The 16,517-nt window shown below is 40.7% G+C and overlaps 1 protein-coding gene across 4 annotated transcripts in view; it reads right to left on the bottom strand.

Annotated features, from left to right (window-relative positions):
- Positions 1 to 15,705, bottom strand: part of aplp1 (amyloid beta (A4) precursor-like protein 1) — a 38,193-nt gene extending 22,488 nt beyond the window's left edge. For 2 of the 4 annotated variants that reach the window (XM_020637382.3, XM_020637383.3), the window contains exon 1: positions 15,425 to 15,705. In XM_020637382.3, the coding sequence (XP_020493038.1) occupies positions 15,425 to 15,490 (66 nt within the window). In that variant the 5' untranslated portion in view covers positions 15,491 to 15,705. The remainder of the gene's footprint in view (positions 1 to 15,424) is intronic. The other 2 variants (XM_020637380.3, XM_020637381.3) reach the window with 2 other exon arrangements.
- Positions 15,706 to 16,517: the final 812 nt, after the last annotated feature.

Here is a 16,517-nt window from a genome sequence, read left to right as displayed (position 1 = left end):
CAGAGTTGAAAAAATTGCATTGTGTTTGATGTATTGTTCTATAGCTTCCCCACTGTAAACCACATATGACTGCTGAGTGACTTATTGAATAAGAAACTAAATTTCTAATTTTAATAATTGATCACCCACCACCATTACGACCGACTCTTTTAGTTGCAGAGATGTTCAAACATGGCTGCTGTGCTCTCAGGCTTCATCAGTCCAGATTACAGCGGTCCAGCCTCCAGCTGGGCACACTGGGAGCAGATGGCCCCGTAATCACCAGGGTTCATCACAGTCTGCAACAGCAGCCAAAACCAGCTCCCAATGTTTGATTTGATTTCAAGTATAGCTTAAAATACAGAACATGTCAGATGGCATCACTGCAAGATACTCCATTGATCTGAAGGCAGGCAGGGCCAACTGTGTCATGATTGTGGTTATTTAGGAGTCTTTTTATTGAGAGCTGTTCCCACTGGAGTGTGTGTGTTTAAGGCCAGAGTGGCATATCCTTTTCTCAAGGTTTTAATATGTGTTTTTTCAACCAGCAAGAGCAAGAAAACAGGCCCTATGGACACAAAGACAATGCATTTCATTTTGTATGGTAACATACTGTCTTTCATTCTGCATTTTCTCCTATATTATACCCTGTCATATTATATCATATCAGATGTTATTCTATGGTATTGTATCATTTTATATTGTATCATATTGTATAGTACTTTAATGTATTAAACCGTATCATACCATAATTCCAGTCATACTATTGCAGCAGCATCAGCAGAACACAGTTTGTGTTCGGCTTCTAGGCTCTGACCTCATCACCCCTCGCAGATTATTTTACATGCAGAAATTTGAGGAGTGATGATATAGAATCCTAAACCTGCTAGCCAGAGCCTACAGGTGGATGCTGGGGTGGTGGAGTTTAAAACAATAGCAAAGCATGGATGCAGGTAAGCGCTGGCAATGACAGGGCAGAGGAAGAGACTTGAAACCTAGCAGCTTAAATAGACCGCAAATTGTCAGAAGGTGTTGTCAGGTGATTGTTGAGAATGAGGTGTGTCAAGTGGGAAATCAGTGCAGCTCAACTTGTCCGCCTGAACTAGCTCGCAGGCGTCGCCTCATGTATCATATCGGATCATACGGCACATACTGCACCATGTATCGTTTTATATTGTACCTTATCTTATCGTATCGTATAATGGTGTACTGTCTGCTGCGGTTGGGGGAAAAGGAAAGACTCTTCTCTCTCCTGTAAAAGGTCACCGTCTTCTCCTATAGAATCCAGATTCCCCTGTTGATCATTATTTTCCCAAGGCTTAAACAGCAGTCCCATATCCACAGGAACAGAGCTTTCACCTTTCCCAGCTGGGATCCACATGAATCTAAATTATCATCCTCATCCTCTCAAGTATTCTGCTCTTCTCTCTTTCTTATAATAAACTACATAATGCATACACCAGAATGTTCTATTGTGCAGTCCATATTGTTATAGTTCTGTCTCTATTCGCTTTGTCTAAGTTTCTGTGGTATACCTTGTCAAAAATGTCAATGTAATAAGAAATAACAAAAAACAGGAAAGTCCCACAGACATAACTGGATTTCGTGCGTGGTGTTCACAACTCTACGGAAAGGTTGTTTTAGGCAATATTCAGAATGAAACAAGTGATTGTGGTATTTGTGTTGCATCAACTAGGCTGGAAATATATGCATGGCTGCCTCTCCATTCCACCTACATTTCTTCTGAGTCACTCACCATAATGACGCCACACAGTACGTGTTCTCACCCATATAAAGACAGAAAAGCAGAGCAGCATTGATCACTTTCACTATCCCTTCTCTCTCTATAAAGCCACTGTGTTCTGCAGATGTTGGAGACAACTGCGTAATAATGTCTCGCAAATCCAGCAGGAAAAACAAAGAATTAGAAAACAAGAAATAATCATTCCTAGATTCATACTTCCATGTAGCCAAACTGACTTCATCTTTTTGGAGCATTGTTCATACATTTCTGCTGTTACATAACACAGCCGAACCTCCTTCACAGTTAAGCAACACAACATGGGAATGCCAACATGTTAATGCCAAACGCTGTTTGTGCCTGCAGATACGATTTCAGGCAGAAGAGCTACCTCAGGGGATTGAAGGAATCAAAGGCTTAGCAGAGATTTGAGCCGTGCAGGTCCGTCTGAAAACCTCCTAATGTCAACACAATTGCCTCTGAATCAGGGATTTTCTGCAGGCAGATTGAGCGCGACACAATGCAAACAAGCTCTCCAAATCTGTATTTAAACAGTAAATACGATCAAAAGGCTGGAATCTTATCTAAGACTCAAAGGCTCAAATTTCTATTAGCGTGCGCACTTTGCGAAAGCAGGAGTGTTCAAACCCTTCGACATTGTTTTACAAACTGTTGGTGCTTTTTTCTCCCTCATAATTCAAAACTCGTGTTTCTGACACGCGGAAAAGTGCTGTTTTTCAATAAAAAATATGGAAACTCATTCAATCATCATTATCCTGAGATGAGAACAGAACAAGAGCAGCATCTAAATTAGTGTTGGGTGTTATGAAAGAATGAGCGACCTTCATTTAAATGACTGACAGACTGGCTTTGAGCTGATCTCTTAAATGTGTAATCCACTCTGGAACTCAAACCAAATCTTGAACTCAGCAGGTTAACGGAGATTAGGAGGTAAAACGATTTCCAATTTCAGACCAGGGACGACATGTATTTATAAACCATAACTTTATTTTACAGCAGAGAGACTTATGGTGTATTTTATACAGAGGGAGACACTGACAGTACAATACCCTTGAGCAAGATTTAAGTAGATTAAGGCAATCTTAATGCCCTAATGAGGGCTTGCTTTGGTTAAAGGACTGTAATAATTGATCCACTGAAGGACAGACTGTCTTTCTACGGTCTTCCTGACAAACAGCAGGCAGCAGCCAGCTTCAATAATATCTGACGCATCTTCTCGCTTCCTTTTTATCCCACACTCTGGGCCCTCTGCCGCCTTTCACGGCCCTCTCTCTGCCTTTGACTCCCTTCTTTTTTGCAGTCGATCTGTACTGAAGTCTTTCTTCCTGGGAATTCTCCTTTGGATCCACGAGTCATCTCTCCCCCGGTCCTACTTCTTTTAACTTTCCTGTCATTTCTTCACTTTCTGAATATTGAACAGGGTTGGTAAAGCTTGAGTTATTTTACTTGAAACAAACTGGATCTCAAAGTATGGTTACATTGCACTAAGTTCTTCTATTCCCATTCATTTAATAATAAATATACATAAAACATTTAAATGAACCACCTACTTTGTACTCTTTTCAAGAGTCTTTTGGGACATTAATGCATAACATCTATAGCCATCCATCTCATGGCACACATATGAAAATGAGCACTAGATAATCTCTTCTGTCTTGTTTCTGCTGCATTACAGATTAGAGACGTTATGATACCATTTTCTCCTTCTTGGTACAGATACCTTTACTTAGATCGGCTGATACAGAGTACCTCTCCGATTACAAAGGATACATATCATTGGTGGACAAACACCGATTGCTGACGTTTTGTCAGCTATGAATCATATCACACTCTTCCCTAGCACCAAACTGTTGTAGTTTGATATCATCACAGCATAATTTACATAAAACCATTTTGATTTGAGGCCACATCAGAGGTCAATATACCAACACTAAATAATAATTTAAAAAAAAAAACATTTTATCTGTAAAGGTTGTTATTTTAAGGATGTTCTTGATCCATGGAAATATGACCCCTGCTGTGCTGCACTTTACTGGCACATATACACGTCAATAGGCACCAAATATTGTCTTCTGTCTTTTTTTAATACATATGTCTGTTATGTAGGCCTATGTCTTTCTTCGTCTTTATGTAATTCACTGGGTCTTTTATTCAAGCTTGTCAAATAAATAAAAAACATGCAGAACTGAATGTACATGTACAGTGGCAGAGCAATAAATCAAGCAGATTTTCTACAGGAGAGTAGGGGAGGAGGCATTAGCTGAGGAGGGGGATAGAGAGGGAATCATGGTTAAAAACATTCATATATCTCTTTCCTTCTGTCGTTTATTCATGCACATATACAATTCTGATCACATCGTGCCGGGTCTCCCGGGAGCCTGTCTAGCAGCTGCATCTTATGGAAATGAGACTTTGAGGTTATATGTTAGGTTGTGAGCCCAGCAGAAGAAAACCTGGGATAGAGGCAGAATTGTGTGTGGTTGTGGTCATTCATTATTATTATGTGTATGTGTTGAGGCCTATGTGTGAAAAAAGAGGTAAAAGTAATAATGGATGTTTTTATTAGTGGTGGAGATCCCAGATCCATACAGTATACAACAACACCATTATAATGAATGTGTTTATATTGTATACAACATTACAAAACATGTCTGAATATTTATTGTATTCAAGGGCAAGTGGGACCAGCACAGTGGGAACAAACTGGTCTTTAACTTCCAGTGAGAGGTCAGAACGTAGACTATTGCTGATGAAAGAGCTCAGCATGGTCGGCTTCAGCCCAACGAGCTGCAGAGACATATTGAGGGGTAATCTCCTCCCAGGGTTTCTCAGAGAGTGTGTTGCCCTGCACAGCATCTTTGTTCATCTGCTGTTCATGCTAATGAGGTGCTCTATTAGTGAACAGCAGGAAAAACAGCTAATGCAGGCTCTGCTGGGACCAGCAGCAACACAACTAACAAACTAACAAACAAACAAAGACGACAAACTTAGTTGTTCTACCACGGTTAAAGTTAGCCTCTGCTCACTCTCTGTACTTTCAGTTATTCCCTTTGAACTCTTAAATGCATGTTTCTAAACTATATACTTGCTCTCAGCATCACTTGGCCACTGAGGGTGGTTGCCATGGTAACACCACCCACAGGAGCCAGATACCTTCCAGGTTACCATAGCAACTGGTTCCCTACAGAATTTCAAGCATGTCACTAAGAGTCTCTCTCTTTCCTTCTCTCCCTCTCGCTCTTTCTTTATCTATATATTTTTTATCTCTTCTCCTCTCTCTCTCACACACACACTTTCTTTCTCTCTGTTTCCATCTCTCTCTCTCTCTCTCTCCCTTCTTCTCCTCATATGTTTGATTCCAGTTTCCCTCGCTCTCTTCTCAGGTCTCCTGCTTAATAGTTGCTTAGCTTTCCTCCCCACTGTCTGTCGGCTGTTTACATTTCACTCTAATGACTTGTGCTCTACAGTGTCTGCTGAGTGCTGCCTTTTTATATCTCTTCAAAAAACTGGAGAGGAATATCGCAGAAATGTTTCTACCACTTTGTAAAATGAGTTGAATTCATGATTAATGGCATGATTTGTGATATACCTGATCAAAATAATTTGACATGAAAAGAATGTAATTATAATTAAAATTAGTGTTTTTTTCAATTGACAGAAAATAAATGGCTCACCTAAATTTTGTAGTCCATTGGTAATTTAAGCTAGTAACTAAGAAGAATGGCAAAAACACGACTGGTGTCAGCTCCTCACATATGAAGGTGTAATATTATGTCTTTGTTTCATTACACTGTAGAGAACATCTTTGACATGAACTGTTTTTCAGACAAATCAAATCATTCTTGATTCTATGATATCTGGCAAAGTTTGATGGGCACCTTCTCTAATAGACTTTTTTCAACATTAAACTTAAATGATAGCATAGATAGAAATATAAAATAATACAGCAATGGTAACACCAACAGTTTATAAAATTAATACAAAACAAAAAAAAACGAATATAGCATTGTTTACTCTATACCACTGTCAATGCCGGCTTTATTTGTACTCTTTCTGAGGATTGTTGCCAAAAACTTTCCTTTTTATTTTTTGTTTCAGTCCTTACAAACATTGTTCAACTACCAGCTGTTATAAAATAAGGGATTTGTACAAATATGACTCGTGATTGTCAGAGAAACATTAAATGAAGACATAATCTTCCTTTCATTCCAAAAGCCTAAGTATCTGTTAGCTTCATATCCAACACAGGCACTTGACATTTTCAGTAGCACTAGAAAGCGCAGTGGATAAGAAATAATAATAATAAGCGAGATCATGTCAGGCTGACATGTCCCGTCTTGCATTAGTCGTCTCAGTGTTATTTTGGAGCAGGCCACTTTGGTGAGAAAGTGTGTGCTGGCTGTGCGGTCTGCAGAATCACTCAGTAGATTAAATCTTAGTGTTATCTCGTTTCCTCAGGCCATAAAGTCTCCACAGACTGTCCAAGTGAAGGGGAAAAGGTTTAATCACTGAGACGATCGGTACAAAAGACCCATCACCGGGGCCTGGAACTTCCATTTGTACTTTCATTACATCTTTTTTCCAAGCCAGTGCTAAACCTAAGAGAAGTATGCAATTAGTCAGCCGAGCTTTGGTGAGTGTTTGATGTTAACTGGAACAGCATGGCCTGGGCACCATGACCCTGAGCTGAAGAAATAATGAGTAAAAAACTATTTCTCTCTCTCTCTTCACTTTAACAGTTGAATCTTAATGTGGACTATTTAACAGTAGCATCACCTGAGTCTCTTTGTTCCTGATGGGACAGCTCGCCTTGACCTGACACTCCTTATTTCAATTTTGGTACCAGACGCATCTAGAGGTTCTATTTTCACTGCAGATATTCCCACTCTATAGTAGGCTGGAAATCTAAGTTGATTGTGACAAAAATGCAGACTGCCATTGTTTACAATATAAAACAAAGTTGAAAATCCCCTAGGTTATTAAAAACTGGAAAGTATGTTCAGGATGTCCTGTGTTACTCTGTCACACCTGCGATGACGCAACTGAACTTCCTTGTTGAGTAGAAGGAAACTCGTGCGATTCAGCCACTCCACAAATGGAAGTGGGTGCTCCAGGAGAAGGACCTTAGACGTTCAAAATGTAATTCAGTGGACTCCTTCTCTCACACTGGATCAAAAATAAATACAGCATGAGAATCACTTGAAGCAAATTTATTTAGGTGCCAAGGACTAACGCTTCAACACACTGCATCATCCTCAGAGTCAAAAGTCTTCATGAGTGTTTTAATTAAGTCAGAACAAGGAGTGTGCCATATATATCATCTAAGCCTAGGTAATATCCAAAATGTTGTTTAAACAATGTGTGAAATGACAATATCGAGTATGTCACTCATTTTGCAAAATAAAAACAATCACAACCCACCTTGAGAGTGCACACATATTCACCGCATATGATAAAGCCTGCACATTGAGGCATAGCTTACTGTAGCTCGCCTCACAACAAGCTAAGCTAACATAGCTGCCTCCATGGCTAAAGTTAAAAATGGGTAAACAAACATCGCCAAGAGACAAAACACAAACAACGCCAGAATCGGTGTCGTTAGATTTAATGGTTAGACTATGTCAAAAAACAGTTGCCGCTGAATTCAGTGATTAGACAGCTTGACAACCCAATTGTTTCAGTGTCTGTGAATTAACCACCACACAGAATATGAAAAGCTTCGGGAGTGAGAGGTGGACCACGACGGCAATCAACCAGCTCAGGGACTGGCCCAAAAAAAAAAAACAGACTCAGCAAACTTTGGCTCATACAGCAAAATAATGCCTTACGACAAGAAGGGCAACAGTTGGCAAGAAATAACAAAGGCTGTCACCACTTATATTGCAAAGGATATGCAGCCAATTCAAGTGGTCAAGAGAGGACATTTTTGAAGGATGCAAGTATCGGCAATTATAGTTATTGGCAAAATCCCCAAACATATTGAGATATTATTTTGTGTCAATATCACACACCCTTAGTCAGAACACAAATTCAATTAAATCTTTAGTTTAGCTCACTCAGAACCTCAGCAGATATAATTAAAAAGAAAAGTCTTTTGCCAAAAGAAACCAAATGAAATTGGTTCCTAAATAGAGTATTTTATCAGTTAAAGAAATATAAAAATGTCAAATTGTCACGCAGATATCTGAAACAGTGCTGACTTTTTGCAGCAAAAAAAGAGAAGTCAAACTGATATTACAAATGCCCCAAATCATCGGGGGTATACTGTAAGCTAACTGACGGCAATGCATGCAAAGTCGATCTATCAGCCACCTGTACACATGTATGCTATGCTACATGGCTATTGTCACATATAATGTCACCTGGATGCTACAGGCGGATGCTAAGCTATGTGAGGCGGATTTAAAAAATAGTCAGAGAGTGGCTAACAGAGAGTGGAATGATGCAGGTGCAGTTTGTTTTGTTTGAAGGAAATAGACATTTAGCAGCCAAATGTAACAGTTTAATACACGGTATGTCTTTGTATAATACACTGTATCTCGTTATAAACCGGAGAAGAAAAAAAAAAAGATACAAATCATCTTTTTAATGCAGCCATATTGCACATGCGTCAAGTGGAGCTGTACCATTCAGTGAGAAAGAAAAGATGTCATCTATAGCTGTTTGTACCGCCGGTCTGGTTATTTACAGCAGGAACACCATCTGTGTACACTGTATAAAAATGAGGCAAATCAATTGCAGGCAGCCTTTTACAGATTCTATGATGGGGTTGCTGAACACTGAGCACTGAGTCAAATGCTGAGGGAACATTTTGTCTCAAAGGGGAGGGTATGTTTCACACTCCTACAGTATGCTGCAAGTGTTCACTCCTCTGAAGTACATCCAATCCTTAAACACACTGAACAACAGTAAATAAACAGTTGCGGCCAATGATTTTTCAGAAAGCCATCAAATGTTACTTTCAAAAAAATAGAGCAGAAATGTTTCCTTTCCACTTAGGTATGGGCTGAGTTTGGTAGCCCTAGAGTCTATCAAATGTCAATAACAAGTATGTTTTTAAACCTCTATTTTTCAATATCAAGCTTATTGTCCCGCTAACACAAATGCAGGTGAATGCAACATCTTCATACAAGCATATGTGGATGATAAAAGACAGTCCTGGAATTGTAGTACATCACTAATAGATCACAAAGCTCATACTGAAAATGTAAAATGCTTCAGACGGTAAGAATGAACCACGATTCAACATTTCTGAGGGTTAAGGTGAAAAGGTAAGCTCAGGAACAGAACAGGAAAATCGAAATAAAGACAGGCATAATCATATGTCTGTAAAATAACCTCGATGTGGAAAAAAGGATGTACGAGCGGCAAAGTTCACATATGAAAAAAACAAAACGAAACGCTGAGTTTGAAGCATGAATTATTCAAGGACAAAATCACAGGGAAAGTGAAAAGATGTCACTGGCCACTGAAAGCTGCTGAGGCAGATGGAGGAGCAGTGTCTGGGAGAGTGAGCGGGGAGGGGAGGGGTAATGAGAGCCTCTGGGATGTGGCGGGGGCAGAGACAGAGAGGAGGGGCGAGGGGACCGAGGAGAGGAGGAGACAGGCGTGGGGATTTTCTTTTGTGTGGAGCTAGAGGGCGGCGGTGAAGGGTGGGGTTGGAGGGGTGTGTGTGTGTGTGGCGGGGGGGGGGGGGGGGGGGGGAGCAGGTAGCATAAAGAGATAGGAGTGATGAGAGGGTGCGTGACAACTGCCAAAGCCCTGTCGACAACATGAGCCCAGACCTTTCCTCGGCTTTCAATAATTGATGCAGCTTCTGCAGCGTGCCATCTTTACAAAGCAGCAAGTGTGTGGGGAATGTGTGTGTATACTTCTACAAATTGTGTGTGTATGACCTAATTGTGAGTATGTGAGTGATTTCTAACCATCAATGTATACCACAGTGCCTTTGTTGTATTGTGCTTAATACGTTAGAAATTAGCTGACAGAGATGTGCGCAAATGTTGGCAGAGCTGCCAAAAAGTAGATCCATTTCTCTTCTTTACTGCTTCCAATGTTCTTCTCCTGAATGTTAAAACGAGTCTGATCAGCCTCAGTGGACCCAACAACCCTTACTCTCTCAAACCCTGCAGCCAAGGCCGTTAAGGAAATTAGATTTTTGCACTATACAACTCAGCGCTCCACTCTGGCCACAGGGTTTTTTTTTCTCTCTCTCTCTCTCTCTCTCTCTCTCCTCGTCTCAATTCAAGGCCACCTGTGAGTACATGTACCTGACAGAGACGGATCTCTCTGTGTTGTCCTGCTATGGATGGGTACCAATAGCGGGCTGGGTTCCTCCTCCATTAGCATGCACTCCACCCTGCAACCCACATAACATTCTGCATGCTCTACATCACTCACACTCTCTCTCCTCCTTCAGCCTCGCACTCTCTCTCCAATTCTCAAATCATCTGCCGTGCCAGGGCAGTCCCCCCTCTCTTTCTCTCTCTCAATCTGTTCCACTGCTCCCTCCCTATCTCTCCCTCTCTTTCTCTCTCTCTTCCTCCTTTCCTGAACATGGAGGACAAGTGTTATCACCACACTGCAGATGTTTTCTCCTCCAAAAAACCTCCCACTGGCTGCGGCAGGGCCAAACATCTCGTTTCGGCCCATGCAGCATTAAACTTTTTTTCCCGCAGAATTCCAAACCCTATTAGGCTTACTGATATCTCTACCCTGCAAGACTCTGGAGAGCTGCCACAGCTGGATGTGATCATGACAGTTATGCTGGTATCTCAATCCCTCTAGGTGACAGTGGACAAACTTAAAACATGTGCAAATATGCAGAGAAGACACGTCCAAAAGAAAACAGAACCATCTGGGATTAATCTTACACAGACACAGGTTCAAACAATCTTATTTGACCTGCAAGTTACAGCCCCATAAATCTACATGTATGTTGAATCTGACATTCAGTAGGAAAGATGATGAAAGGGAAAGTAATATTTCGTAAGAAACTTCAATCTAGTTTCCTTTTAAAGGTTATTTCTTGCTTTATCGTAACCTAGAAACAGCTGCTCAGCCAAAGAAAGCCAAAGAAATGAACTCATCAAATGTAGCACCTTCAGTTATGTCTGTGCTACAGAGATGACATGAAGTGATGAGCATTGCAAGAAAACAGTATTAAAAGCCTAACTGGATACCACTCCCTTTCCAATCAATGCACAGTTAAGAAAAGGCCAAAGGAAAAGATTGCATCCTATAAACCAGGATTATCAGGAGGATATCAGAAGTGTTCCTACACTGTTATCTCTTCCTGATCTTAATACTTCGATATCAGCCCATACCAAGTTCCCCTTTGATACCAGGGGAAAAATAGAAATGACATATTTATTTTTTACAATTGTTGATTAACAATACACTCTCTGCTAGTAACACATCGCTGTAAAACGCTAATATCATTTGATCATTTACCTGATAAGTTAATTTTTTGGAGAAAATAAATGTAGGTAAATGATGCATTAATAAACGTACTTGCAAACACCTGGAGAGCATTTTAAGCAGTATCTAAGGCCGACATAACAATGATATCGGAATTGGAACAATACCACTTCCAAGCAAACGTTATGAAACTTCAAACTGGGAATACCTCCCTTTCCATCTGGGCTGCATACTTGAAATATCTCGAATAGGCGAGAAGTCAAGATTGTGTCATTTTTACCAGGATTTCGCAGCATCCCTTGGACCTATTGGGGGGGGGGGAGCATGTCTTGCATGCAAAATGTGCAATTCATGTCAAATCATTTTGTCCTCCATATGTTTTTCAACCGCAGCTATAGCCAAAAGTGTGCAGCAATCCCTTTCATCCACGTGTCACCTCTGCTAACAGCTCAATTGTGAAGGTACATTTACATCCCCTCCTTTCCTGTTGTGCAGTGTAGTTCTCATATCACAATGACTCTGCAGGATTTAATCCAGGTCCTCTGTGTGTGTGTGTGTGTGTGTGTGTGTGCGCGCGCGCGTGCGTGTGTTTTCAACTTAAAAACCTTGGAAAGGAAGCCTGTTAAAGAGAACGGGTGGGGGGGAACATGTGATACAATAAAATGATATGTTTTATGCCCACTGGCACACGGATATAAGCAGAGCAGCGAGCACACGGGAATCCATTAGTGGAACCCGATTATCTCCTGGCTCTGAAATTAATTAAGTGAGTGTAGGGCAGAGATTGTGAGTGTGTGTATTATGTGTTTGTGAGTGTGTGTTTGTGTGTGTGTGAGAGAGGGGGGGAAATCTGGTTCTCCTTATCTTTTTTTTTTTAAATCCTCTGCTGCAGTGAAAGGCAGATGGGGTTGGGAGGTGCGTGATTTCTATATTTCAGTACAAGGCCTGAAATTGCTGTTGTTGAAGGGGGTTTACACAGGGACTTTGTGACTCACCATTACCATATAATCTTGCGCCACAACTCAAATGTGCTTCCTATCCTCCTGCTCTTTCCTTCCTTGTTCTCTCCCACCCTTTCCTTCCTTCCTTTCTGCTGTACACTTACACAGACCTTCAGCATGTCCTGAAACCTGTACATGCAGGAGGTTTGTTTCTGGGTCTGATATTACTCCTCTCCTGCAGCCTCTCTGCTGGAATGCAGTGTTCAGGCTCAGGTTCACACTGAGGGCGTTCATCTCGATAAGTACAGACCTAGTGGACCAAAGCTGAGCATTTCTTTTCTGTAGTCCCGACCCCTCCCCCTCCTCCTCCTCCCGCTTTTATGAGACAGGGTTACACACAGGTACAATCATGGTGCGATTGCTTTCTTAAATCAGATTTTCCTCTGAGGCCACCGGCTGCAGTCTGGTTTCACATTTTGTTGATTAGTATGAATTTACAAAATCAATGTGGTTCCCAAATGTTGGTGATTTTCAAAAGGTCTTAGTGGTATCACAATCGACATAAACAAATGATATAAATCAATGGATAGACATTTTTCTGCTGCAGTTACTGCTACAGTTGTATGTACGTTTACCATCACCTGTGTAATGTCAACATGAAATTAAGTTCATGGATGTGTTAGATTAGTTCATATTCAGGATTAGCCAGTGTGATTTCTTCATACTTTTAGTCATTGTAAAATAAGAACTGATGAGATGCATCAACTATTCAATTGGTCAATCCACAGAAAAAATATTTCCCAAAGTGATCTTTAAAGCCTTGGGTTTGGGCTTTGAGTGGCCTGAGTTTGTACAAAATATTCAGATGTTTATTTGTGTATTTGTTAGGATCCCCATGAGCTGTACACGAGAACTCAGCCATTCTTCCTGCGGTCCACAGTTGTGACTATGTCAACTTGGCTTTAAAAAGATAATGCTGTTTTTCACGTTTCATTGACAGGACATGGACTGAATGATTACTGGGTTAATTGAGAGATGAATGTTTTATGTGCAGCCCTAACCAAGACGTCTATCGTTGTTTAGAAACTGTGATATCATCAAATTCTGTTTAGAAATGTCAGCGCAAATAAAAAAGAAAAATGTACGAGAGTTCATCTATACCTCATCACATTCATGCCAAAATAATTCATAAAAATGGAACACTGTCAAAAGCAGACCTGCTCATTGATGTGCAACAATGACTTATGATGTAAAAAGACCTTAAAGGCACAGACAGACCTCTAACACGGGGGAATCTCTCTGATATTTTTTATCATCTCTCATCATATAACGTCATATTACCAATCCCTATATGGCATACTATGATGTGATTTGGAGGACAAATATGATGAACATATAATCTAAAATACATGTGCCAAAGATAAAAGAGTACATGTGTCCATACATATTACTACCACAAAAAAAACATAGACTTAATATGGTCTAGACTTTAGAGTCTAGACTTACCCTGCTTCATGAATGTTAAGACTACATGACATAAAGCTGTTGTTTCTGACATCTCTCATGCATGACCTCTTTTTATCAGGAGAGCTGTCCAGTGTATCAATTAGCTGAATGCTTTGTGTGCTGAGAGGTAAGCGCTGTTACAGCTCAGATACCTGGAGGGCCACGATTGAAACTTGACATACGTGACAACAGTGTATCAGTGTTTCTGTCCGATCAGCAGGGGATGCTGAATATGGATTTCTCTGTTAAAATTGCTCTGGCTCTAATACAGAGCACTGTTTGTAAATTTAATTTACAAGCAGTGATTATATTTTGATTTGACATCGTCCGAATGCACCAGCAAATTAAAATATGACACCATAAAAGAGAGATCAAAGACATTTCTTTTCCCGATTTGAACATCTCAGCTGAACGAATTAGGAGCAAATTAAGGGAGGCTGACAGTTTTATAAGGACTAATGCCATGGTTTAATCCAGCAAAGCAACCCTCTCACAGTGTAATCTTCAGTGTAAACCTTCATGGGCAGGTCTACTTGTATGAGGCTAAAGCCTGTTTCTCAGCATAGCAGTAATCCCACTAAGGCTCTTAGAGAAGTGAAATTATTTCAGACTGAAAGGAGAGGCTTTATGACTGTTAAAGATCCTACAGTGCAAGATGGCTAATAAATAAACATCTCCCCGAATCCTCTTAAGTTAGAAAAAGACTGAATTAACACCCGAGATGCTCCGTACTCAACGTGAGGTAATCTGAGGAGCAGGTTGGTTCACTTTTCATTTCAAGGTGGGAAAGTACATTTGACCTGCTGGGACTTCATGACTCATCCTCTCTCCTTCCTCCCGATCCTCCTCCTCCTCCTCCTTCTTCACACAGCACCTCCGACACACCACCCTGCTCCTAGCACACACAATTCACCCAATGCTCTAACCTAAATTCATGGCTCATGTCTATCAAAGTGCTGTACAGTTGTGACCAGACAGGACGGAGGTGGGAGCAGCTGGTGGCCTATTGATCTGCTGCTCTGTACCAGAGACTTTCAGTATCTCCTCTCCAGCTATTGATGGAGACAGATGCCAATAGGTTGACCCCACATCTCTCATTAGTATCCTCCGGATGGCACTGCATGTCCAATGATTTATCAAAGTCAACCCCCCCCCCCTTTTGGAGGTGCACATGCCTTCTTTTAAGACATCACGTATGAAAAAAAGAGACATGGTAAAGGAGATTATCCTCTGCATTTTTTTTTTAATCTTCTCTGTGTACTTTCATAAAGATGGAGCAGCGATAGAATATGCATGACTCCATCCTGCACCAGCACTCCTCTTAAGCAAGGATGCAAGCTGATTTCCTCCTCTGACAAGGCCAGATGGGATGCAGTGAGGTGGGATTTGATCTCCATCCTCCTTCCACAGAGCAAAAAAAAAAAAAAAAGGCCTGTGTGACAATTTTCATACAGGCCCAGACTTGACGCAGCGAGTCTAAATACAGTAAAACACAGCCTCTTTCTTGCGTGTTCTGAGAGTGAGTTTCCACTCATATCTCAGAGAGGGATTCGCAATTTTAATTCCTGCCATTATCGGTGTATTTTTGTGGACATCGTGCGTCATTACTCTTGTTGACACAGGGACGTTGCTTGAGGATGTATTCACAAATTAAACCTGCCCCAGATAAGGATGCGTGTCAGCATTGTGGAGATACAACAAACTGTATTCGTGGCGTGTGTAATCACGACTTAAAGTAAAAAGCAGCTTTTTGGTCCGATGATGAGTCAAAGTTAAAGCGAAATCTCAATGCGCCATCGTTACATTTGATTCTTACCTCGACATGTTCCCACGCGCAGTAGGACAAAACAGCCATCAATATAGGTATTGCGGTATGTCCCATTTTCTCGCCTCCTTTTGTCTCCTTTTATCGCGAAGTTGCTGTGGTTAAATATCTGACACCAACATAGGCTGTCTGGTTACATCAGCTGAGGAGGTGGACACTGCGTTCGTCCTGCGATATCTCCTGCTGCGTCTGCGTCCTGCTCGCTTGTGCCAAAGGGTTCTCTCTCCAATGGCAGCCTGGGATTTTCTGAGGATGAAGTCTGACAGAACCAAGCCCTGTTTCTGCGGGTATTTAGTAGAGGCTGCACGTATGGCGTCCAAGCTGTGGCTTGGTGAAGAGTGACATCTGGTGGTCGGAGGTGGAGAATGCAGCCAAGCGTCGTCTGCTGGTTTTCTGCGTCAGTTTTTTTTTTTAAAGGGAAAAGTCACGTAAAAAACAGAAACGACTTTATTTACAGTGTTCGTTGTGTTCACAATATGTATTTTTTTTTTAACTGAAAAATCATTCAGTATAAATTTTAATATACACAGTGAGTGAAAACATCATTTTCTGTAACGCACTCTGATCAGACTGCCTTTCCATAAATATAACCATTAAGACATGTGCAATAAAGAGGCATGTGCTGTACTCCATGGTCTTTTTAGTGGACTATATTAATTCTGTTATTGATTTCATTGTATTAGAACGTTTTGATGGTAAACATCGAATCTGTAAAATACAATAAAAAAAAGAAATACTTGAATGTTGATGTTTGCGTTAAAAGCTTCCACAAACCGACGTGGATGAAGTGCAGATTGTCAGGAAAATTATAAGAAAAAAATCTAAATGTTTACTAGAATGTATGGTATCTATTTTATGACATAATTTTGCTTATATGCAATTCAAGTTTCAAGGTTTCTGTAAAATGAAAACAGTTCACCTAAATTTAGACATGAAACTGTTTAGCAAGGCGATAAATGTTTTTTTTTATTGCTTCCCTCTTTGACAAATATGACGTGATATTAAAAAAAATGTCATGTTTTTTGAGACAACATCCGCAAACCGTCAGTAGGGGGAACACGAGGTTTGAAAAAAGAAAGAAAAC

This window comes from Labrus bergylta, chromosome 8 (assembly GCF_963930695.1).
Source record: "Labrus bergylta chromosome 8, fLabBer1.1, whole genome shotgun sequence".
NCBI lineage: Eukaryota > Metazoa > Chordata > Actinopteri > Labriformes > Labridae > Labrus > Labrus bergylta.
This window is presented reverse-complemented; position numbering and strand designations above follow the sequence as displayed.